The following is a 24,416-nucleotide window of genomic DNA, read 5'->3' as shown; positions in this document are numbered from 1 at the left end:
ATCATCATTTACGTTATAACCAAAAAGATTGGTTTTTTTTATTTCAATTCGATTTATTATTATTATTATTATTGTGTAATCACTAGAAATTGCCGAATTTTTTTTCACATCATCATCATCATATAAATATATATTATATATTTCTTTTATATGTGAATATATTTCAACATTTGATAAAACAGAGCATAAAGAAGAAGAAAAATCAAGTAAAATCATCAGTAATAATAATGAAGAATATCTTGGATTATCGATGATGATGATGATGATGTTTTATAATTGAAAATAATTCATCAATTTTGACAATGTTTATTCGTGTGTGTGTGTGTGTAAGTGTGTGTAACAATGAATCATCTTATTTCATGTGTTTGTTTGTTTTATAAATGTATATATATCAAACAAACAGATAAACAGTGAGAAATAAAGAAAGAAAGAAAAAAACGATCAACATTAAGAAAAGAAAAATATAAACAAAAAAAAATTCATTTTGATATATAATGAACATCTTTGACACTATCAAGAGAAAGAGCAAGAGCAAGATCAGAGATATAAAGAGAAATTGATACTGAAATAAACACACACTCTCTTGGAATAAACGAATAACAATGAATCAATGAATGAATCAATCAAAAATTATTATTATATAACGGATGGCATTTCATGTTTTATGATTGCAGATGATGTGTGTGTGTGTGTATGTATGTGTATGTAAAAAAAATAAACAAAAACAACAGAAAATATTCTGTAGTTTTACAATTCATTTGTTTGTTGGTTAATGATAAAAAAAAATTCTGGCACCGATTATTATTATTATGAATGAATGAGAAATTGTAGCTGAATTGTGGAGAATTAGAGAATCTGTGTATGACAACAACAAAAAAAAACAATGTAAAGAAAAACACTACAAATGTTGTACATATATCAAAATGATTCTGGATACGAATTATCGATCGATAATTTGTTTGTTTTGTTTTGTTTTGAATTGAAATATTTGAATAAAGATCATCATCATATGATTTTCTTGAGATATATTTATATAATGTGTTTGTAATATCACATTTAAATTGAATGTGTGTCTGTTTTATTGTGTGTGTGTGTGTGAAGATCCAAGAATGTTGAGTGGTAAGATGAATTGTTTTTTTTTCGCAAAAACTTCATCATCACCACACACCAAGGTTAACAAATATGTTTGAAAACAGTATTTACAAAAAAAAAAAATTTTTTTGAGGTAAAAATCAAAGATTTTTTCTTTTTTTTTAAAAAAGTCCGTCGTCTTGATAGATTGAATGGTTTGTGACTCAATTAAAATTATAAATCATTTCAAGCCGTCAATGTAGCATTAGCATTACGTGTTGGTGTTGTGGCCACCGTTTTTGATGATATTGGTGGATAGATTTTTGATGTAGGATCCACTTTACCATTACTTTTGTTATTATTATTATCATCATTCGGACATATCGATGATGAGGAAGATGATGAAGAAGACGACGATGAAGATGATGATGATGAACATTCATTTGATGATCGATCAGATGATGATGATCCAATAACCGAACCAACAGATGAAACTGTCAATTGACAATTGACATTATTTGATGATTGTTTTGAATCAACATTTTGTTGACATTGTTCACATTCATCATCATCATCATTATCATCAATATCATAATGGCTACAAACAGATGATGTACCACATTCTTCACCACTTTCTTCAACTAATGGTGATTTAGCAATTGTTGTTGTCATTTCTGATTGAGCAATTATAGATGGCTGTATATTTGTAGCACTGGTTGTTTGCTGCTTGTTATTATTATTCACCGGTCGTAATACAAGAAAATTAAGCAAATCCGATAATGATATAATACCAATAACATGATCATCTGAATCCACAACAATAATACGATGAACCTAATTGTTGATGATTTTAAAAAGACAAATTGATTAACAGAAATTGTATGGAAAAAAAACAAATTATTTACCTCAGCCTGTACTATACGTTCTAAAATCGTATGCAATGTTTCATTCATTGTACATTTCACAACCCTTTCCGATTGATGACGAAATTCCAATGCTTTCTTTATAGTAATATCTAAATCTTGATACATTTTATCCGCAGCCAAATGCTAGAATGAATTTTGGAAAGAAAAAAAAAGATTGCATTATTTTTATGAATGATAGACAATTTATTAGTGAATACACTTACGATAACATCAAATTTAGCATAAACATCGATAACTTTATTCTTTTTATCAACAATCGGTAAGGCGGAAATACGTGCTTCAATCAATAGATTCAATGCTTCAGTCAATGATGTTTGTAATGTTGCCGTTACAATATTTTCAAATGTACCGATTCGAGGTAGTTCACGTAACGTTTTCTGTAAATACGATGGCATTGGCAATCGATTATAATACTAATGATGATGATGATGTGGGATTTTTTCGGAAAGAAAAGAAATGAAATGAAATGAAAAAAGAAATGATTAATAGTTAAGTTAATTGATGATAGAAACCATGATTTAGAATGAAAAAAATGATGATAATAAAAATCAAGGTTGAATAATAGACAAACAAAAAAAAACGAAAAAAAATACTCACGAAAAGAAATAAAAATTTCAGAATCCTTTTATGTGTTAAAATGTAAAGAACATTTCCTGTATCAGGATCAATGACTGGAAGACGATGAACTTTATTACTTAACAATGTTCGTATGGCATTGAAAAGACTTTCATCAGGTTCAACAAAGACCAATGGTCGAGCTTTTTCTTTGAGCAAACCTGCTTATAACAAAATATAAACATACCAGAGATAAGACATTTTATTTCAATTGAAAAAAAATTTCAAAACAATAAACAAATAATACATACTTCGCCAATTATCCAATGTATGTTCCTGTAATTCTTCCATTTTCAATTGTGGTGAATGATAATATGTTAGTAGAATGTGTATAAAATCCGTTATTGTTAACATTCCAATGAAACAATGTTTACTTGCATCCCATAATGGTGCAGCACGAATTCCTATATATATATATTTTTTTTTTGTTTTATTTTCATACATATGGTATGGGATAATAAATTGATTATTAATTAATAATCGAAAACAAAATTTTCATTTCTATCATTACTCACCATTGCTAAGCAATGCAAAAAAGGCTTTTTTCACAGCAAGCTGTGTATCGAATACAACCAATTTGGCACTGACCGGTATAATGTCATAGCAACGATAAAATTTAAAAAAACGAACATAGACCAGATTTTCATCTATAAAATGGAATAAACAAATAATTTCAAAAAAATGACGAAAAATAAATTCGATATAATAATAACAACTTACCAATATCTTCAAATTCAAAACGATCACAGAGAGATTCTTGATGATTAAAGTTCTGCATTTTGACATTCAAACATTCAACAAAAAAAAAGAAAAGAAAAGAAAATAGAAATTTATTACAGAATCAAAATGTGATTCAATTTGTAAAAGAAAAAAAAAATGATGAAATCAAACTGAATCTCTGTATGTGTGTGTATGGGTGCATGTTATAAAAACTCACGTACACAAACACAGAAACACAGACTCGTATATTAAAAGCACGCGTCATATCAAAAATAAAAAAAATAAAAATCCACAAAAATCATCGTGGTTTTCATTATCTTGACAGACACACATCAACATCATCATCATCAGTTTTTCACAATAAAAATTTTATATATCGATACTGATGTTGACGTAATTTGTGTTTGTGTGTGTGTGTGTGTTTGTATTGGATTGGATTGGATTACAAGAAAAAAAACGAAGGAATTTGATTTCTCATTTTTCATTTCAAACTACAACTACATGTTTGTTTTTGTGTGTGTGTGGTAAAATTCTGTTTATTTTTTTTTTTTTAAAGACATTTGAGAAATATAAAAAGAAAATTTTTTGTTGTTGTTGTTGTTGTTGCTGGAACAACCCTCAAGAAAGAGAGATATCCACATCCATAGCTTGCTTATCGTTATCATAATTATCAGCTGGTGATTTTTTTTGGTGGAAATTCTAATACTTGGGTGACAAGATAAATAAAAAATGGATATTTTTTTAATTTTGTTACCAAATTACATCGTGGATATGAGATTCATCGAGAGAGAGAGAGAGAAAGAGAGAGAAACTGATAATTTTCGATAGAAATTTTTTTTTCACTTGATAAGATGAAATATATTCTAAATAACACAGTGTTTGTGTGTGTGTCTGAAATCCAATTCCCCATACACACACACACACACACATACAGACATATTGATTATCATGATGAATTGATGAATTGCCTTATATGAAAAAAAAGAGCCAGCTGCTGTCATCCAAGAAAGAAAAAAAAAATCATCCAAAACACAATATTGATGAAGATAAAACACACACATAAAGAAATTCCAAACATCAATCTTGTTCCTTACAAACTAGGGAATTCATCTTTATCATTCGGGATATGGTCATTTTTCAATTCAGTATTCATTAGTGTCCGGTTGTCATTATATATAGATATTTTATAGTTCACCTTGTAATGACATTGACATTTATTCATCTTTTTTTACAGTGTTTTATTCAAAAAGAAAGAAAACAATAAATGAAAATTGCACACAATTCAAAAGACTAGACAAAAGGCCTCATTTTGATAAAAATGACAATGAAGGAATGAGTGAATGAATGAATGAATGAAAAAAAATGACACACAAGAGATGACAAAAAATGATTGTCAGGTTTTTTTTCAATATTTAAGCGACTATATATAACCATTTGATTCCATTGGATCAATATGAATTGCAGAACAACAACAACATCATATTGGATCACATTTTTCTCTTCTAATTCACCAATAATAATCATCGGATGATCAGGAAAAAAAGAAAAAAAAATCGATTTTATAAAACATGAGATCCATTATCATTTCTTGGTTTTCCTGCTTGTGAACAATGAAAACAACAACAACATACAAAAAAAAACAAATAAACAGGAATAAATAAACATATAAAAAACCACTAAAACTATCCATCACAATACTAATGGTAATAATAAGGAAAAAAATGAAAGAAAAAAAAATTTTTTGCTGCTGCTGCTGCTACGGCTGCTGCTAATCATCATCATCATCAAAAAGAAAGAATCATCATGATGATTATAATAAAACAACAGGCAAACAGAGAGAGAGAAAAAAAAACGTTGAACAAGATCCAAATACTTTGACAACAGCAACAACAAAAACCCCCTTTTTCGATGTGATAATTAGAAGAGAGAAAAAAAATTATATAAATTGTACCCAAATACAATTAATACAGACAAAATTTTTGAAAATAACTACAACAACAACCATATGATTGGATGCTAAATATAGAAAATTCAAAAAAAAATCTTGGCATCAAAATACCACTGGGTGATACCATAACCATCGACACCAACACCACCATAGACAAACACACACTCACACACAACTAGGAATGTAAAATTCATATGTGTGGAGAAATTCCATTTCCCTATATCCATATTTTTATCAAAAAAAAAAAAAATTTTTTTTTTTCGTCAACAAACAATCATCATCATCATCATTATATTCAATATCACACAATTGGCAACGACAGCCAACAATCATCAAATCAGCAACAAACAAACAAACAACAAAACACACAACTAACACATAGACATAACTTTACAATACCAACAAAAAAAATCCTCATCATCATCGTGATGATGTTTACCATTCATTATCATGATGATGATGATGATGAACGTCTTTCCTTTCTGCACACACACACAAATCCCTGTATAATCAATTCAACCCTCCACCACATTACAACCATAACCACCAGGCCCAAACCTTTTTTTTCGAATAAATTTTCATCATTTGAAAAATATCACGAACACACACACATACACACACATATATACACAGTTGGAGATTATGCAAGCAATCTTTTTTTTTTTTGTTTCTCCCTCCTTTTTCTTTTTGGTTTCAACAACATCGACCAAAACAAAACATTCATCCATCATCATATGGATATATTCACAACAATTATGAATGACTTGACTTGAATGATTGAATATTTTTATAGCCAGAAAAAAAGCCAGTTGCTCTATTGAAGGTCATATTCAAGAAGATATTCTCTATGATGATTGAATGAATTTAAAGAAAAAAAAACATTGCTGGAGAAAGTGACGTTATTTCTCTTTCTTTCTCTGAATCTGACAACTGTCCTTATTGAAAACAAACACACACACACACACACACTCACACACTACTCATCAATTGTTTTTTGTCATTTTCAAAAAAGGAAATTAAACAAAATATATACAAGCAAATGATTGATTGATTGACTGATGGATAGATTAGATTTTGTTCATTCAAAACACAAATTATAATCAGACAGATTCTATGATAAATTCTCATTTTGAATATAGAATTGAGAATTTTTCATTTTTTTTCTGCGAATGAATGAAAATTTTTTTTGTTTGTTGTAGTTGTCAATCATTCTCTTAATTCTCTTATCTCAAAAAAGTATACTCATTTATAATCATCATCATCATTATTAATATATCCACCTACAACCAAAAAACGACAAACAACCATATGATAAAGATGTTTGCTTTTTGAACGACAATATCTCATTGAACGACGATTCCAGGATTGTTTTGTCGTTGATGTTGATGAAGGACAATCGGTAGACATTGAACGATTAAATAATTTACGATGTGGACTTCTTGATGATGGCGGCGATGATGATGATGATGTTGGCTGTAGATAATCATCATTAATATTAGTTTGTTGTTGTTGAAATATTGTAGGCGTTGGTGGTGATGATCCAGCACCACAATAATGGCAATAAAAATCTAATGACGAATTAAATGAAAATTTTGATGGTGATGGTGATCGTGATACGTTTGGTGATGATGATAATTGTTGTGTATTTAATGATAAGGTCAATGGTGATGGTGGCCTAAGAAATGCCGTCGCTGATGTCGTTGATAATGTTGGCTGTTTTTGTGATTTTGATTGTTGTTGTTTCATATTGGATGATAATGTGGATTGCTGTTTATGTTTAACCGGTGTTGAATTTGATCTTGATAATAATGGATGTGATGGTGGCCGAAATAACATTAATGTTTTATTCAATGTACTAGAACGTTTCTTTTTATTTTGTTGCTGCTGTTTTTTATCTTGATTATTTTTATGATGATGATGATGATGATTATGATGATGACAATCATTGGAAAATTTGGAAGACATCGATGACGTACCTGGTGAAGTACCCATATTTGTACGCCATAATGGCGATGAACGATTCGTAATTGCTAATGTAGAAGATTTTTGTGGATAATATAATGATCCAGGAAAACGTATGGATGGATTTCGATTGTTGTTATTATTATTATTTGTTATACCCGTTATTGTATGATAATTTCTTTCATATGGATCAATTGAATGTTCATGAAATTCATCACATTCTTCTTCTTCTTGTTCTTCTTCTTCTTCTTCTTCTTCTTGTTGCGGTTGTTGTTGTTCATCACATTCTTCTTGAACTTTACATTTTTCAACATTAAATTCTAGATCTAGGTTTTTACCACTTGAATCATCGATAGCAGGCGATAATTTATCCGGTGGTGGTGGTGGTGGTGATGAAGAAGATGATGCCATTTTTTAAAATTTAATTTAACAAATATAAAACCAGAAACAAGAGAGAGATTGAAAATAAAATTTTCAAGCTACCAAAAACTTGAACAAAACTATAAAAAATGAATTGAACACACACACACACACAGAGAGAGACAACAAACAAATGAATATAAATATTAAATCAACAAAAATGATGATCAAAAAAAAAAAAAAATTAAGGGCAATGATGATGTTTTTTTTATTTGATGATTGTTGATGATAATTTTTTTTTTGGTGTTGTTGTTGTTGAAAAATTCATGAAGCAAGAATTGAAAAAAATAAACATCAACAACATTTAACCAATGAATAAAAAACAACAACGACAACAACAACAACAGGAAAAGACTATCATCATTCCATCATTTATTCATTCATTGATTTAATTCAATACATGTTTCAATGAATGAATGAATAAAATAACAAGAAGGAAGATCAAAATCAAATTCTTCTGAAATGAATAGAATGGAAAAAAAATAATAAATTTCATTTATTTTTGTTGTTGTTGTTGTTGCAGATTTTTTTTCAATGTTCATCACATATATTATTCGTTATATGTTGGTGTTTTTTTCTCTCTTTTCATCAACATCAACATCATCAATATCCACTGCTCTTGCATGTATGTGTTTGTGTGTTTGGGAGCAATTCATCGCCACCACCACCACCACCAGCAACCACCACCACCACCAACGACAACAACAACAACAACAACAACAACAACAACAACACAACAACATTCATTATCAACCACCAGCAGTAACGAATAAAATATATTTCAACAAACGGACATATATACAAACGATCTAGGTGCATGTGTATTTTGTGTATATTCAAACACACAGACACACAAATAACATTTTCTTCATTTTTGAGAGAGAAATGGAGAGAGAGAGATGGATGGATGCAGAGGATACCATCTGAATAACATATCCACACAAAAACACCAACATTACCACCACCACCACCACCACTATCAACAATGATAGCATCAGAAAATCTTTTTAAAACATCACGTAAAAATATCTTTACAAAAACACATATTATATATATAAGTAATAAGTAATGTTGCAAATTGTGTTGTGAATACTCTGAATGAATATTAGACAGACACAGAGAGAGAGAGAGAGAAACGAACTAAAAACTTTCAATTCTAAAACCAAAATCTAAACAGAAAACACTATCAAAGTGATGATGATTTTCTGGTTTCGTTGGCGATATTGTTGTTTTCTTTCTATCTATCTATCTATTTCTAGTTGGTTGATTAAGTGTGTCTGTTGGGTTAGCACACATTAAACGATGGAATTTTTAAAAGTAGAAAAAAAATATCACAACCAACAATATAGCAAAAAAAAAAAATTTGTCTGTATATATTCAAACGGATTCAAAAATGGCGCATGTAAATAAAAAGAAATTTTTTATTTCATGTCCCAGAAATTTTTTCTTTTCATTCATTCAATGGACTTTTATATTGTATATATGGTGGCCGATGTTATTATCATCATCATATCATATATCATTATTATGATTATCACATGGATGGATATAGAAATACAACATGGAATATATTTTTACCACTACTACTACTATACTTTCAACAACAACAAAAAAGAAAATAAATATCATTTATAATAACTTTGATTTGTTATCATTCTCTTATTCAATTGTTGTTGTTTACTTCTTATTTTATATATATGTAAAATTGTGTTTTGATATATGTGATCATCATCAATGGTTACCTTGTATACATACAATACAATCAAAAAAAGAAATAAGACACTTGAGATGATAAAAAAGAAAGAAAAGATCATCACACAACTAAATGAAATAAAGGAATCAAAACACACAGAACTCATGCGATGGAAAAAATAAAAGTTGCTAGGATACTATGTCCTAACATTTTTTTTTTAATTTTTTTTCCATAAATAAATTTTGGGCTTCCCTGAAATTCAGTATGATGAGAAAAATGTAACTAACTAAAAAAAAAATCCTACAAAAGTTCCATGACCCGGAATTGTCAACAAACACCCACACACACACAAACACACTTTTTTTAGAATTCAAAAAAAAAAATTCTTTGCACTTACCGATTTATTATTTCGTCGATTACGATAACTAATATTATTATTATTACTATGACAATTAATTTGTGGCTGTTCAGTTGCAATTGAATTGGAACGTCCACGAAACATATCAAAAACACGTGCCATTGTTGATGCTGAACTTGAACGTGAACGTGGCCTATTAATTAATAAAGAACCTGATGATATTGTTGCTGATGTTATTGTTGTTGTAGCTGCCGATGGTGATGATAATGATGAATGTTTTACACTATTATTATTATTATTAACATCTGAATGATGGCAATGGCAATGATTATTATTAATCAATGATTGTTCACCAGATGCACGAACACAAGCATTATATAATGTATAATCAACAGAAAATGGATCAATAACAGAATTTGGTGATATTGGTGCCGATATGATGCCTGAATCACGACTATATGCTGATGATCGTCGCCGTACAGATGATGATGCCGATAATGATGTTAATGGTTGATGATCAATTATTCTTGATGTTGTTTGACAATTATTTCTTGTTGGTTGGCTATTGACCACAATTGTTTGCTGTGGCAATTGACATTGAGGAACATTTGTTGATAAATCTATTGGCGTTGATGCTATTATCGATGTATTATCAAAATTGGCATTAACATTTGTACCGGAACTTGTTATTGTTGTTGTTGTTGTTGACGTTGTTGCTGCTGCAGTTGTTGATGGTGATGGTGAATGTCGATTGAGGAAATTGTTCTTGAATACGGCAATCACTGACGTTTTCTTGACGTTTGAATTTGTATTATTTGTACTTTGATTGTCACGGCTATTTCGACTACCTTCCGTATTCGAACGTGGCCTAGTTTTGTTTGTTTGTGGAAAAAAAATTTTTTAAAAATTATTAAACATCAATAAACGAATGACATTTTTCATTTGAACAAAAAAAAAACAAACAAACACAGAGATTTGAAAGTATTTTCAATTGAACATATTGAAAAATGGAATGTTTTTCATCAATCACATGCATAATACACATCACAGATGGATGTAATGAAATGAAAAGAGAAAAAATTCAGTGAACCAAAAATCGACAAAAAAAACACCGTGTGTGCATTTGTGAATCGTTGATGGTGAAATCTAATCGACATTGAATGTGACTTTAGAGAATTTGATCGATGTGATTTTCTAGGATTTTTTTTTCTTTCTCTTTTGTCTTGATCATTTGAATAGAAAAGAGAAAAACCAACTTACCTAAACGAATCGAAAAATGAATTATTATTATTATTTTGGTTGCTGCTGTTGTTGTTTGGTGATGAACGATGTGATTTCGATGAGGAAAAAATCCCAGCTACCATTGTTGCTGTATTTGTTGTTGTTGTTGTTGACGATGATGTGGAAGAAAAAGAATTTTCATCATCATTAATCGATGAATTATGAGCATTAGTATGATGATGATGATGATGATTCAATGACAATGTTGCATCATGTGATTGACGTCGAATCGGTCCACAATGATTATTACTACATTTGTTCGTGGTCGATGTAGTGATGGTTTGTCCACCACCTACACCCATACCGGCGGATATTAATGCTGAATGTCGAATCTGTTGTGTAAAGCCATTTGAATGTGATCGAGTTCGACAATTTGTTGTTGTTGTTGTTGATTGTGATTGTGGTTGTGGTTGTTGAAATAATCCATCATAATAATTGGCCGGTAAACGAATGCCAACATTTGATGAATTTTCAGATGATCCAGAATTATCATGTGGATGGCCATGTACAGTATGATAAACATTATAATGATCACCATCATGATTATTTGAGCTAATAGTAGTTGATGGTGGTGATGTACAACGAATTTGATTCGTATTATTATTATTATTATTGAGCATTTGACGATGATGATGATTATTGTCTTTGAAACCAGATTTTGGTGCACTAGATGATGTTACTTTTGTCATCATTTTGCCAATAAATTCTTGTGCTTTAGATTTTGTCGTTGTAGCAGTTGCAGTTGTTGCCGATTCCTTTGCACTGGATGAAGAACCGGATTTCCAAGATGATGATGTCGATGAAGATGTATCAATCGATGTTGTTGCTATAAAATTGATAATTATTATTATTAACAATTTTAATCATAATATATATCAATCAAAATATTCATACCATCAGGCCGTTGTGAAGAATCATCTAGTGATCCATCTTCATCATCTGAATGATGATCACTATTAGATCGTTTACTTAAAAATGGTACCACAGATATTTTTGGTATTATACCGATTGGTTTGGATTTTGTTTTTGTCGCCACCGTAGAATTATTATTACTATTTCCAGAGCTATTTGCTGTTGCTGTCGTCGATCCAGATGTCGATGTAGATGCAATGGATGGATCATCAATGGCCGAATCAGTTGAATCAAGATGTTTTCGTTGATATTTTTGTGTTTTATTATCAATTTGTTGTTGCTGCTGCTGTTGTTGTTGTTGTTGTTCTTCTTCTTCTTTATTCGTCGTTGTATTTGTATCACTTTGATAATGTTCCTGTGTAGTAGAAAAAAAAAAACAAGATAAGAAAAAAAATTAGAATTTAAAAAATAAACATCTTGAATTTCACAAATAAATCACTAGATGGCTGATGATGTATTTTTTTCATTCTTTTTTGAATAAAGAATGAAAAAAAACAAAGAAATTTAAAACACGCCAACCTGTGAACCAAAATGAAAACAAAAACCTGCGTGCATAAAAAAAAAACTTTTATATCATCATCATCGCCATCATGAACAAACATAAATATGAACACAAAAAAGAGGAAGGAAGGAGTCCATTGCCATCATCTATTTATAGTAGGATACTAGTTTCACGAACAAACAAACACAAACACAAACGAAAACAAACAAAAACAAAAACAATGATGAAATTTTATAGATATTCTTTTTTTCTTTTTTGCAATTCCAATTCCAATTTCAATTCCAAAATAGATAGAAATGCAAATAGAAAAAAAACATTCAAAAGAATCTATATCTATATATATATATATAGAGAGAGACCGAGAATGGAATCGAATCGATATATTCGAATCTTTTCACACACACACACACACACATATATATACCGCGTACACTTAAAGTGTGTATATAGCCATCTTTATCTCTCTTTTATCATCATCATCATTATCATTATCATCAAATCAATATACAAATGATGATTATTTTTACATTGAACAAAAAAAAAAGAAAAGAAAAGAAAATATATAGAAACGGGAAAACATTTTATTTTTTATTTTTTTTTGTTTTGTTTTCATTCCGTTACATCTAACACACACACACACATACATAGATATAGCGGTAAATATATATATTTTTCTATGTACTGAAAAATTACGAATAAAAAGTCACGTATACACTGACAAACACACACACACACACAAAGTGCATTTGTGTTTCTTGAGTGTATATGTTGTTGTTATTGTTGTTGTTGTCATCATCGTCGTTTGAAAACACAATGGTTAAAATGTGAAAGAAAAAAAATCGTTGATGAAAACGTCTTTTTCATGCACTAACAGAATTCTCACAAACTTATAGACACAACACAATGAATATATATATATTCACACAGAATTTGATTCCTGAAAAATATTGTTTTTTTGCCGCACCTGCCCCCGCCCCCCACCGTACATCAATCAGTAAATTTTTCTCACAAACAAAAACTTGAAAAAAAGACAAACAAAAAAAAAAAAACACAGAGATATACAGAGAGAATGAAAACAAAAACATAGCCATCAAAAAAAAAAGAAAAAAAATCACATGACATACAAATACAAATGATGATGAATATGAGAATTTGAATTGAAATTCAGTGGAAAAAAAACAAAATTCAACAATCTTAGATAAGGCGAGATACGTTGGAAAAGAAAAACTCAATTTCAATTTTGAAATTGAAATTTAATCAATTTTTTTTCACGGCTGCTGCTGTTGTTGTCTAAGTGGTCGCTTAATATCACTGGATGATGATTGTGTGGCGTTGCAATCACACACACTATTAAAAAACAAGACAAGATAAAAGTGAATCAATCATTTTTTTTTTGGTGGAAAATGAGAAAAAAAACTGATTGTTTGAAAAAAAAATCTCCACACTCAAACACCACCACTACTATCAACATCCATTATCTAATCATCAATCATCAATAAAACAAAAAACAAAACAAAACGTTAACATTGGATTTTTTTTTCTCTCTTCATCATCGTTCAGTCTAACCAAATAATAATCATCATCATCACAATATATAATTGGCAAAATTGGACGAACCAAAAAAAAAAGTGACAAACAGACCAAGAAGAAAAAAAAACTTTTTTTTATTTCGTAAACAAACAAACAAACAAGCAAGCAAACAAACAACAAACCATTTTATTCATTCATTTCAAATGGTTGGTAATTTATGGCATACACACACATACACAGACCATCATGATGATGATGATGATGAGAATCCCCAAAAGTCCAATATAATAGTGGTGTCTGTGTGTGTGTGTGTATGATAAGACAACATGAATTGAAAATGAAAAATTTTCATTTTCAATTCACCAAAAAAAAACCGACAAAAACAAATCGTTTGTGATATATCAGTGAAAATTTTGTACCGAGAGGATTTTTTTTTGTATTATAATAATAAAAATAAGAATCAACCACCAGAATAGAATTTTCAAAATGCGATTGCGCCAAATTAAATCAACCAACCAGAATAAAAAAAACATACACACACACACACAATTCTTAAAAGAATTTCATGTTGATTTCTTTCATCGCTGTCTTTAACACCGCCATCATTCTTGGTTATATAGTGTTACCTTTTATTCAGATTCTTGATTAAAATCTTATATTTGTTTTTTTTATTCTTATATTTTGCAACATTTTTTCTTATTACAATTCAAGAATGAAAAACAAAACAAAACAAAATCGTAGTGGCTGTGGTATGAACATCACACATCCATATCCATATACATTATTTTATATATCGATTACAGAATAGAATTTTGAATGAAAAGTGGCCTTCATTCATTTATATTCATGGGCCATTGGAAAAAAAACAATCAATATACGATTCTGATTCATTAGAATTTGGAATCAAGAATAATGAATGTTTGTAGAAAGGAATTTAATTTCATAGAATAATTTTGTAATTAAGAATCGCGAGAGAGAGAGAGAAAAAAAAAGAATAATCAGACACCAAACAAACCAGACAAATATTCAAAATTGAAATCAAAATCCAAAAAAAAAAAAAAAAAATGAAAACAAAAATGCAAATCAATGCATTTGGGAGCATCATATTATTACCATTTGAATAAACAAAAAAACAGCAAACAACAACAACAATCTATAATATATAGATGCACAATCCTGATTTTTATTTTTGTATATTAAAAAAAAAAAAAAAATCTCGTGACACACCATCATCAACAACATTTTCCAACAACAGCGAAAAAAAACATGATCATTATCATATAATAAATAAAAAAAATGTTGTCTGTATGTGTATAAATTATCATCATTATCATAAACATAAAACACATTCACACACACACGCCCAAATTGAAATGAAAACCAATGGTAACGCGTGTGTGTGTTAATATGGAACGATGTAATTAATAATTACAGCAATCAACCATTATTACTGGATTCATTCGAATCAATCAATCAATCAAAAGAATTATATTTTAAGAAAATGCAAAAAAAAAACAGAAAAAACGAGTTTCTGACGCTATTTGATGATAAGAATATTTTGTTGTTGTCGGTGGCGGTGGCGTTGGTGATGGTGGTGGTAGTGATGTTTGTGCGCCAATAAAATAAAATATGCACCGAAAAATAGAAAAGTGTTGCTGTTGTTGTTGTCTACAATGATCATATCAAAAAAATGGAAAAAAAACTCTAATCATAATCGATATATCAACCGATTATCTAGTATTTTATTTCATTCATTGATCGATCGATTGATTGATTAAAAAAGGCAATAATGAATGAATCGAAAAACAAAATCAATAATTTCCATATTTGTGGAAAACAACATTCATTCATCATCATCATCATCATTTGTATCATCATCATCGATGGCAAAATGAAAAAAAAACGGAAAACAGTCATTTCCGTTGTGTTTGGATGAATAATAAAAAAAATAAATAAAATTGATGATGATGAAAACAAATTGAAAAATGAATTTTTTTCATGTAATGTTGATTCTCATTCGATGACTAATTTGAACTGTGCGTGTATGTATTTGATTGGTGACAAATCGAAAATTACATCACTATATATGTATATATATCACAGAAGTAGGAAAAAATTCCTAGGTTCATTGAACAAATTGGAGATAATTGAATTATTTTGTCTGTTTTTTTTGTGCCATCATAACCAAAAAAAAAAAAAAAAAATTGGATGTTTTGGATTCAATCAAATTATGAATCATCATCATCATCAATCGAATTGATGATAGAATAAAATTAAAACAGAAAATTAATGAAGGAATAAATGACGTTTCTTTCCTTGTGTATGTTTGTACAAAAATAGAAAACGATAGCCTTGGCTATATATTTATCACACACGAATGAATTAATTAATCAATCGATAGGTTGATTGATTGGACGTTTTTGTTTTCATTTACCTGTAAGAATAAAATAAAACAAAACAAACAAAAATTTATTCAATTTGATGACAAAGAAAGATGGTGGCCAAAAACAAACAGAAGAAAAATCAGAATAATTTTTTTTGTTGTTGTTGTTGTTGTTGTCAATGAATGCACCAATTATTTGAGTAATAAAATTCAAAAAAAAAAATTAATCTCCACATGGAACAAAAATCAAAATGGCCATAAAGACATTGAAAATAATCATCAACACCAACCACTTTATATCTCAATGGCAACTGTTGACTGCAAAACAGCATCCATATATCGTAAAACAAAACAAAAAAAAAGCAAAAATTGATCACGACAGGCCTAATCTAATCACTATGTGATTAATAATCAAAGAAAATTAAACCATTCATACCTCATCTTCTTCAGTTATATCCGACATTGGAAATATCATCTCATCTTCAGTTATTTGATGATCATTGGCTGCTGCTTGATCTTGTGTCGATATGGATGTGGATGTAGATATGGTTGAACCAACACCATTATTGATAAAACGATGTAATGTCGTTGTACGTGGTGATAATATCAACAATGGTGATGATGTAGCCGATGATTGTGATGGTGAATTCATTGCTAATTTAAGATTCTGTACAGGTAAATATGGTATTGTTTTCGGTATTGATGAATGCGGTGGTGGTGGTGATAATGGTAATTGTAATGTAGATAATGGTGGTGGTGAATTTGGCATAAAAATTTTTTGTAAACGATTACGTAATGTTTGATGCTGCTGTTGATGACATGTCATACATGTTGTTGTTGTGGTTGTTGTTGTTGATTTAGTTGATTGTCGTTGTTGATTATCCATAATTTTGATTGAATAAATTTTTTCTTATTGTATCGTTTCAATAAATAAAAAAAATTTCTTTAAAACATTGGTTTTGTGATTCAAATAACCAAAAAAAAAAAAAAAAAAAAAATGAAACAAGAAAGTATCACCACCATGGAAAAAAACAACGTGTTTGAAAAAAATCTCTTTTCTCGTCAGATCGTTCTATTTGTTTGAATATGATGATGGTGATCAATATGGCTCAAAATAGAGAAAGAGAAAGAGAGATATACAAGCCAAAATTAGCACTTTCGAGCACACACACATTTTTTTTTTTTTTTAATTCGAAAGAGACACAACATACACCATACAAAACATGTATCTTTGTGGTATGATGATGGTATGTATGTGTGTGTGTGTGTGTGTGTGTTGTAGTTGATATATTTATTAAATCAGGCAATTTTCCACATCATTCACAATATACACACACATACACACACACATACAAAAGTCTATGCTTCTGCTGATTTTGCTTTTTTGGTTTGGCTTTAATATTTATCATCATCATCATCATCATTCATAACAACAACAACAACAACAACAACAAAAACATTGATCGACCGACGACGACGACGACAACGACAATGATGATGATGATGATTATTATGATGATGATGGTATATTCTCTGACATATACACAAAAACAGCATTAAAATTTCAAAAACCAGAAAATGAAAATCAAAATCAAAATGATAATCATACACAAACAACACACACAAACATAAAAAAAAGTAAAAGTTTAAATTATACAAATATAACACACACACACACACGTTTCAAACAAACAACAGAAGAGTGAGCAAAAATGAAGAAAGAAAAAAAAACTGAAGGTCATCACAATAATAATAATAATTTTTCGGTAATTTTCTTCAATTACAAATATAGAAAGCATTGATGATTGAGAATAATGGAATGAATATCAGCAACGATGTTTTGTTAATCATTTTGAAATTCTTCAACAACAACAACAATGATAACCGACAAGTTTGAATGTGAAAGAAATTTTGTAGCCATAACAAACACTTGTCATGTTTTTTTGTTTCTATAAAGGAAAAAATTGTCTAATCTTTTGATCTGTCTGTTTTTTTTTCAACTTGATGATGATTTGATTGAAATAAAAACGCGTTTATCCTGTTTTGTCGTAAAAATCACTGAACTTCAGGAACTTGTTTGTTTGTGTGTGTGAATTTAAATTTGTTGTTGTTCTATTTCCATATGATCAGATCAAGATCAAGATCAATTTTGTTTTTGTTTAATTCGAAACAATAAAAAATTTTGCAAACACACACACACACACACACATGCACGTCATGTACATTTGTGTCTTATGATTTGAATTGAAAACGAACAACAGTGAAAAAAAAATTTAAAATTTCACCACCACCACCACCCTTTATTTCTCATTGATGAACACATAAGAAAACGTGATGTGAAACACGTTGAAATCAATGAATTAAATGTGATGATGATGATGGTATGATGGTATTGGCAAAATAAAAGTTCAATTTAACCAGGTAGAATGCAAAATGTAGTTGTTATTGTTGTCAAAAATTTTTTTTCCTTATTTTTCATCCATAAAATAATGATGATGATGATGATTTGATGAAAAAAAAAAATTTTTTTTTATTATATGAATCAACCAAATCGTGATACACCCACGCACGACAAATACTCGAAAACAAATAAATGACAAAATAATAACAACAACAACAACAAAATCTAGTTTATACGACGATTCAAGGATGTTTACAATGAGCGTGCCTGTGTGTGTAAGTGTGATCCATAAAAAGAATCCAAAGAGGAAAGAGACCCGAGAGAATTGTTTTTTTCACAAAAAAAAAAAAATTTTTTTCATTATAGATGTGGATTATGCGCAATTTAGCACACACACACACACACAACAGCTATTGTTTGACCGTTTTAAGTGATGATATTCTTCTCGATTCCTGGTCTCATAATTCAGAATCCAGTCTATGGAATCCAAAAAAAAAAAAAAAAGATCTGGGCAATCTATTATGGTTGTTGTCTGCTGCTACAGTCGTTATTATAATAATGTAACACATTCATATTCAGAATGTATGAAACTACAAATGAACAAACGAATGAGAAGAAAAAAAAATAATCAAAAATAAGAAATGATGATGTTTTCGCCGTAGTCGTTTTTTATCTCACTTTGTGAATGGAAAAAAAAACTTTTGATATGATTATGTAGAGATAATGAAAAAGCATTTAGAATCGTTCCAGACAATAAAAAAAACAGAATGGAACGTGGTACAATGAAAATGATAAATGGCCAATAAAATCAATCAATCATTTTTTTTTTAAATTCTGTTTTGCATTTTTTAAAATCAATAATCCACATTCACGATGAATTCATTTTGTCGATGAATTATTTAGTTTCCATATTTAGTTGTGGTTGTTGTTGTTATCATTTTTTTTTCATTCGATCAAACATCATCATCATCATCAATATTCGGGTAATGATCATCGTCGTGTTTTGAAAATGAAACCATATTTGGAACCAGAAAAAAAATTCTCTCTGGTTACATCCATAGCTTGTTGATGTTATATGTCGATTGACGTCGACATTGATTTCGATTGACAATTTTATAATCACACGTCATATATTTGTTGGAAAACAAATTTCGTTTGGTGATGATTTTTGAATATATACACCGACAAAGCGAATACACACACACACACTTCCTTTATATTTACACAAATTAAACAAAAGAAAAAAACAACAACAAAAATCAAGGTTACGATAAATTCAAAATATCTAGGTTCGTAGTTCCAAAACAAAAACAACAACAACGACAAAAAAAATTCCAGTTGAACAACAATTGAACAAATAATAATCACAATCGATGAAATGAAAAAACAGATTATTTTACTGTTTTTTTTTTGCAATGAAAAACAAAAACAAAAAAAAATTTTCCATGAAAAATACAAAAAAAAAAGAGAAAACTCGAACAAAACGATAATAACACACACACAGAGAGAGAATCGGGAAAAGAAAAAACTTTTCAATCATTAATCAATTCAATCCTTTAAGATGATTATTATTAGCGATAGATTTTGAATATTAATGATAATTCAGGAATTTGCAAAGTTCCAAAGAAATGTAAAAGAATTCATTATTCATGTCACCCAAAACACAAAAAGATTCAAATACATATGATCTGGTGATGATGATGATGATGGTGGCAAATGGCATGATTTTATTGATCTATTTTTATTATATCATCATCGTACTTTGGTGTTATGTTTCTAACATATTGGTGGTGGTAGTGGTATTGGTGTAACAAAAAAAAAATGAACAAAAACCGATGATATGACCAAAGAGCGAGAGATAGAGGCTATCATCAAGGCCAACACATATGGAAAACACATATCGAAAGGAAAAAAAAGAAAAACAACCTTTCAACCATTCTCATTGAGAATAAAAAAAAAATCCATGCACAGAATAATATTGACATGCGCGATATTCATTAGAATAAATGAATCATTTTGGATCTATAGGAATTGGGTGTACGTGAGTCTAGTAGTGTAAGTATTTTGAAACAAATATTGAATAATTAATTGGCCAAAGAAAAAAAAATAACCGAGAATTTTATTAAAATTTCAAATTCGTGATCAATGAACACATGCATGATAGAACGAAATACAAGAACCGGAAAATGGATACTTTTTTGAATTGAAATTCAATCAAAATTGGCCAAAAAATTGATGAAAAAAAAATGCCGTTAATTGAAATTTTCCACACTTTAATCGATTCAACGGCAACAATAATCTTGATGTTTAGGATTTCCCTTTCTCCATTCATTTTGTTTTTTTTTTTGTTCAATTCAAATCATCGACCAGGTGACAATGAGAGAGAAAGAAAAAAAATTCAACTTTTTCAACGAAAAAAAAATTTCTTTGATTGATTTACGTCAAAACTAAAGACATTCAAACCACACAAAATGTGTGTGTGTGTGTGTGAATGCTGCTTATGATGATGATGATGATGTATCATGTGAATTTGATTATGCGATTTTTTTTTTGGTTGTTTTTCAATTGAAATTCCATCAATATCATCAACAACATCAAGATCATTCATGAATTTTTGTTAATTTGGGGAAAAAACGCAATTGGTACTTATCGATCATACACAACACACAACTACACACACACAGAGAGAAAGACACTGCATGGTGTTTGTTATTCACTTTCAAAAAATTGATTGATTAATCTATAGGATTAAATCATATGATGATGATGATGATTTTATTATTATTATTATTCGATTCTCGTAAATCATCGACAATAGTGAATTGTTCAATTGCAATTCAAATGAGAATTATATATTGGTTTATTTTGTTTTTGTTTTCGTTTTTTTTTTTGTACACACACACACACACAAAATACAATATATGTGTGATTGGAAAACATTTTGTCGATAATCAATACAATGAATTGCTGCTACTGCTGCTGCTGTTTCATTTCTGAATAAAGGAAATGAATTCCAATTCTATGTCGAGATATCGATAATGAATGATTTGGCAGAAAAAAAAATTCATTTCCTGATGATTTTCACATATCATCAGGTGTCATTAAACCCATTAATGTGAAAAAAAAATTTGAAAAATTCTTTATGAAAAAAAAATCACACCTACCATTTTGGTTGGTTAATGATCGTTTGTTGTTGTTTTTGTTGCTGGATGATTTCGATTTCAATTTGATGGATAGATGATAAATGAGCTAGATGAATATATGGCTTTTTTCATTTCGATCAAATTCAATAGATCAGTGTAGTCTATATGAGATCGATCGCATGCTCAAATCAATTTTTCTATTTTGTCATTAAGATATATATATATGTAGTGAACAGTGAAACAGGAAAATTGGAATGATACTAAAACGAACGAAACAAAAACAAAATAACCACCATCATCATTTCATTGATCATTGTATCAAATTTCATTTCATTCATTCATTCATTTTGGCAATAAAAAAACAAACTGGTATATTTTCAATGTTGAAAAGTGGTGCAATCGAAAACTAAATCAATCGTCGATGATGATGTTGATTATGATGATGATTAGAACTGCGTGTGTGTCTGTTGCTGTCGAATGTGGACAATCTGATTCTCTGATCTCATGGACCGGATTGATGATTCACATATAAATCAAATTTCATATTTCGGTAATTATAGCATATATATATAATATTGTTTGTTTACTGAAAGATTGAAATTCACAAACACGAAAAAAAAATGAAAAATCATTGAATTTGATTTATGATCAAGGAAACTATTTGCATAGAGACACACACACACACACACACACATTTGTTGTTCTCTTCCTTGTGTCGAATAATTAAAAAAAAAAAAATCACGAATCGTACGACATCTGGTGGCTAGAGTTGAAATCAATTTTGTTTTCAACATCCAATAGATGGCGTAATGTTTTGATTTTTTTTTTAAATTTTAAAGAAAAAAAATTTGAAAAAAGAATTTGAAAGAATTTTTTTTTCTTTTAATCAAGAATAATAATTTATTTAATTATTATTATTACAAATTGAATAAACAAAACAATGATTCAATGATGATAATACTCAAAATGGTAATACAAAATTTTTAGTTTTCAGTGTTTTTTTGTTGTTGTTGTTGTTTTTGGATCCAAAATAAAATTGAAAATTGAAAAGTATTTTTAAAACCGAAAATACTCTTTGTCCAAATTTGGGTGTGTGTGTGTGTTTGTAAAAAAATTGTTCAAAAAAAATCAAGCAAATAATACTAATAAGTGATTAAAAAAAAAAATGTTTACGGAAATTTTGCTACAATTTTTGTTTGTAAAAAAAAAATTAAAATTAAAATTAAAATTAAAATTAAAGTTTTCCCTAGGAATTTTCCTAAGAAACGGCATGTCGTTGTTGTTGTTGTTGTTGTTGTTTTTCTACGCCAACACCACAATCATTATGTACACGTGGATCAGCTAGCCAATTAGTGAAAAATGTTAATAATTTTTTATATGAATTACCAATCAATGAATGTTTTGGTTGATAACGTTGCCAATTACGTTGTTTCATTTCTTGACGAACATAATCAAAAATATCATTCCATTCAATAGCATCTTGACACATATCTAGATCACAATGATGTTGTAACATTTCGGCTGGTGGCAGATGAACACCACAGCCACGATGACATTTAATCGGTTTACGTGGATTCAATGGACATTGTGTATAATGGCGGCCATAATCTTCTAATCGTACATCGGCAATACAACCTAAATGATCAAAATCACAACGTATACGTAAACGATTTATATATTGCCGTACAGAATCAATGGCTGGACGAATATCATCTACACAAATATCACGGCGACAAATTGGACATGTTACTGTATTATAATATGGATCATCAAGCCAACGATATATACAATTATGGCAAAACATGTGGCCACATTCAATTATTTCTTGTGGATCATCCAACACACCAAAACAGATGCCACAAATGATTTCATTTGGCAGACGACTTTTGAAACGATTTATATCATAACCCATGATTGGTTGAAACACACACGCACAGACAGAGAAAGAGAGAGAGAGAGAGAGAGAAAGACAGAAATATCAAACAGAAAAAAAAACAAGAATAATTTTCACCGAGATTATTGACGATTGGATTGTTGGTGGACAATCGATTAATAGTATGTTGATATATTTTGAAAAATTTAAATTTCAAGAAAAAAAAATTTATAAAAAAAAGCACAAGAAATTTGTTCAAGTGTGCAGTATTTGTCGTTTTTTTCTCAAGTGACGAAATGTGTCTTGATTTATATAAGAAAATAAATCGAATGCAATGTTGTCATCAGTTTTAGACAGAAAAAAAAACATTGTACCATGAGTTTGTTTACGTGTCTGTGTGTGTGTGTGTATGCAGATCAAAGCCAAATCAAACCAGATTAGTCCGAAAAAAAAAAATTTTTTTTATCAATTATGATGATCATCGATCAAATTGAAATCATCATCATCGAAGTAGTATTGGTAGTAGTAGTAGTGGCAAACGGAAAATGACGTAAACAAAATAAATGTGTGCCATGTGTGTTTATGTGTATTGATTATGGTTATAACAACGTGTCTTATCATCATCTTATGATATATTTATATCGAGAAAAGTCCAACTTTTCAAGTTTTTGATGAAAT

General features: G+C 29.3%; 2 protein-coding genes across 6 annotated transcripts; both read right to left on the bottom strand.

Annotated features, from left to right (window-relative positions):
- Nucleotides 1–7: 7 nt before the first annotated feature.
- SNF4Agamma (SNF4/AMP-activated protein kinase gamma subunit) lies at nt 8–22,546 on the bottom strand. Of its 5 annotated transcripts, none has more exons than XM_047057099.2 (11): nt 21,887–22,546; nt 11,889–12,261; nt 10,974–11,820; nt 9,753–10,581; nt 3,333–3,384; nt 3,128–3,259; nt 2,864–3,016; nt 2,595–2,776; nt 2,201–2,410; nt 1,977–2,120; nt 8–1,905 (listed from the first exon to the last, which is right to left on the bottom strand). In XM_047057099.2, the coding sequence occupies exons 1-11, from the start codon at nt 21,887–21,889 to the stop codon at nt 1,318–1,320; spliced, it is 3,513 nt and encodes a 1,170-aa protein (XP_046913055.2). In that variant the 5' UTR covers nt 21,890–22,546; the 3' UTR covers nt 8–1,317. The 5 variants fall into 5 exon arrangements, with proteins under 5 accessions (XP_046913055.2, XP_046913033.2, XP_046913041.2 ...); XM_047057077.2 differs by lacking the exon at nt 21,887–22,546 and adding an exon at nt 16,758–19,012; XM_047057085.2 differs by lacking the exon at nt 21,887–22,546 and adding an exon at nt 16,758–19,012 and having other exon boundaries at nt 2,595–2,773.
- Nucleotides 22,547–22,735: 189 nt separating this feature from the next.
- On the bottom strand, nt 22,736–24,141 carry LOC124500218 (E3 ubiquitin-protein ligase NRDP1). The gene has a single exon (XM_047064264.2). The coding sequence runs from the start codon at nt 23,775–23,777 to the stop codon at nt 23,124–23,126; it is 654 nt and encodes a 217-aa protein (XP_046920220.2). The 5' UTR covers nt 23,778–24,141; the 3' UTR covers nt 22,736–23,123.
- Between the last annotated feature and the right edge of the window lie 275 nt (nt 24,142–24,416).

Source organism: Dermatophagoides farinae, chromosome 2, assembly GCF_024713945.1.
Source record: "Dermatophagoides farinae isolate YC_2012a chromosome 2, ASM2471394v1, whole genome shotgun sequence".
Classification (NCBI taxonomy): domain Eukaryota; kingdom Metazoa; phylum Arthropoda; class Arachnida; order Sarcoptiformes; family Pyroglyphidae; genus Dermatophagoides; species Dermatophagoides farinae.
This window is presented reverse-complemented; position numbering and strand designations above follow the sequence as displayed.

Coding starts and splice junctions, on each gene's coding strand:
- SNF4Agamma (XM_047057077.2), bottom strand. CDS start 17,207: ATGGATAATCAACAACGACAATCAACTAAATCAACAACAACAACCACA. Junction 2,121..2,200: donor ATGCTAAATTTGATGTTATC/GTAAGTGTATTC, acceptor AATTCATTCTAG/CATTTGGCTGCGGATAAAAT. Junction 1,906..1,976: donor AACGTATAGTACAGGCTGAG/GTAAATAATTTG, acceptor ATCAACAATTAG/GTTCATCGTATTATTGTTGT.
- LOC124500218 (XM_047064264.2), bottom strand. CDS start 23,777: ATGGGTTATGATATAAATCGTTTCAAAAGTCGTCTGCCAAATGAAATC.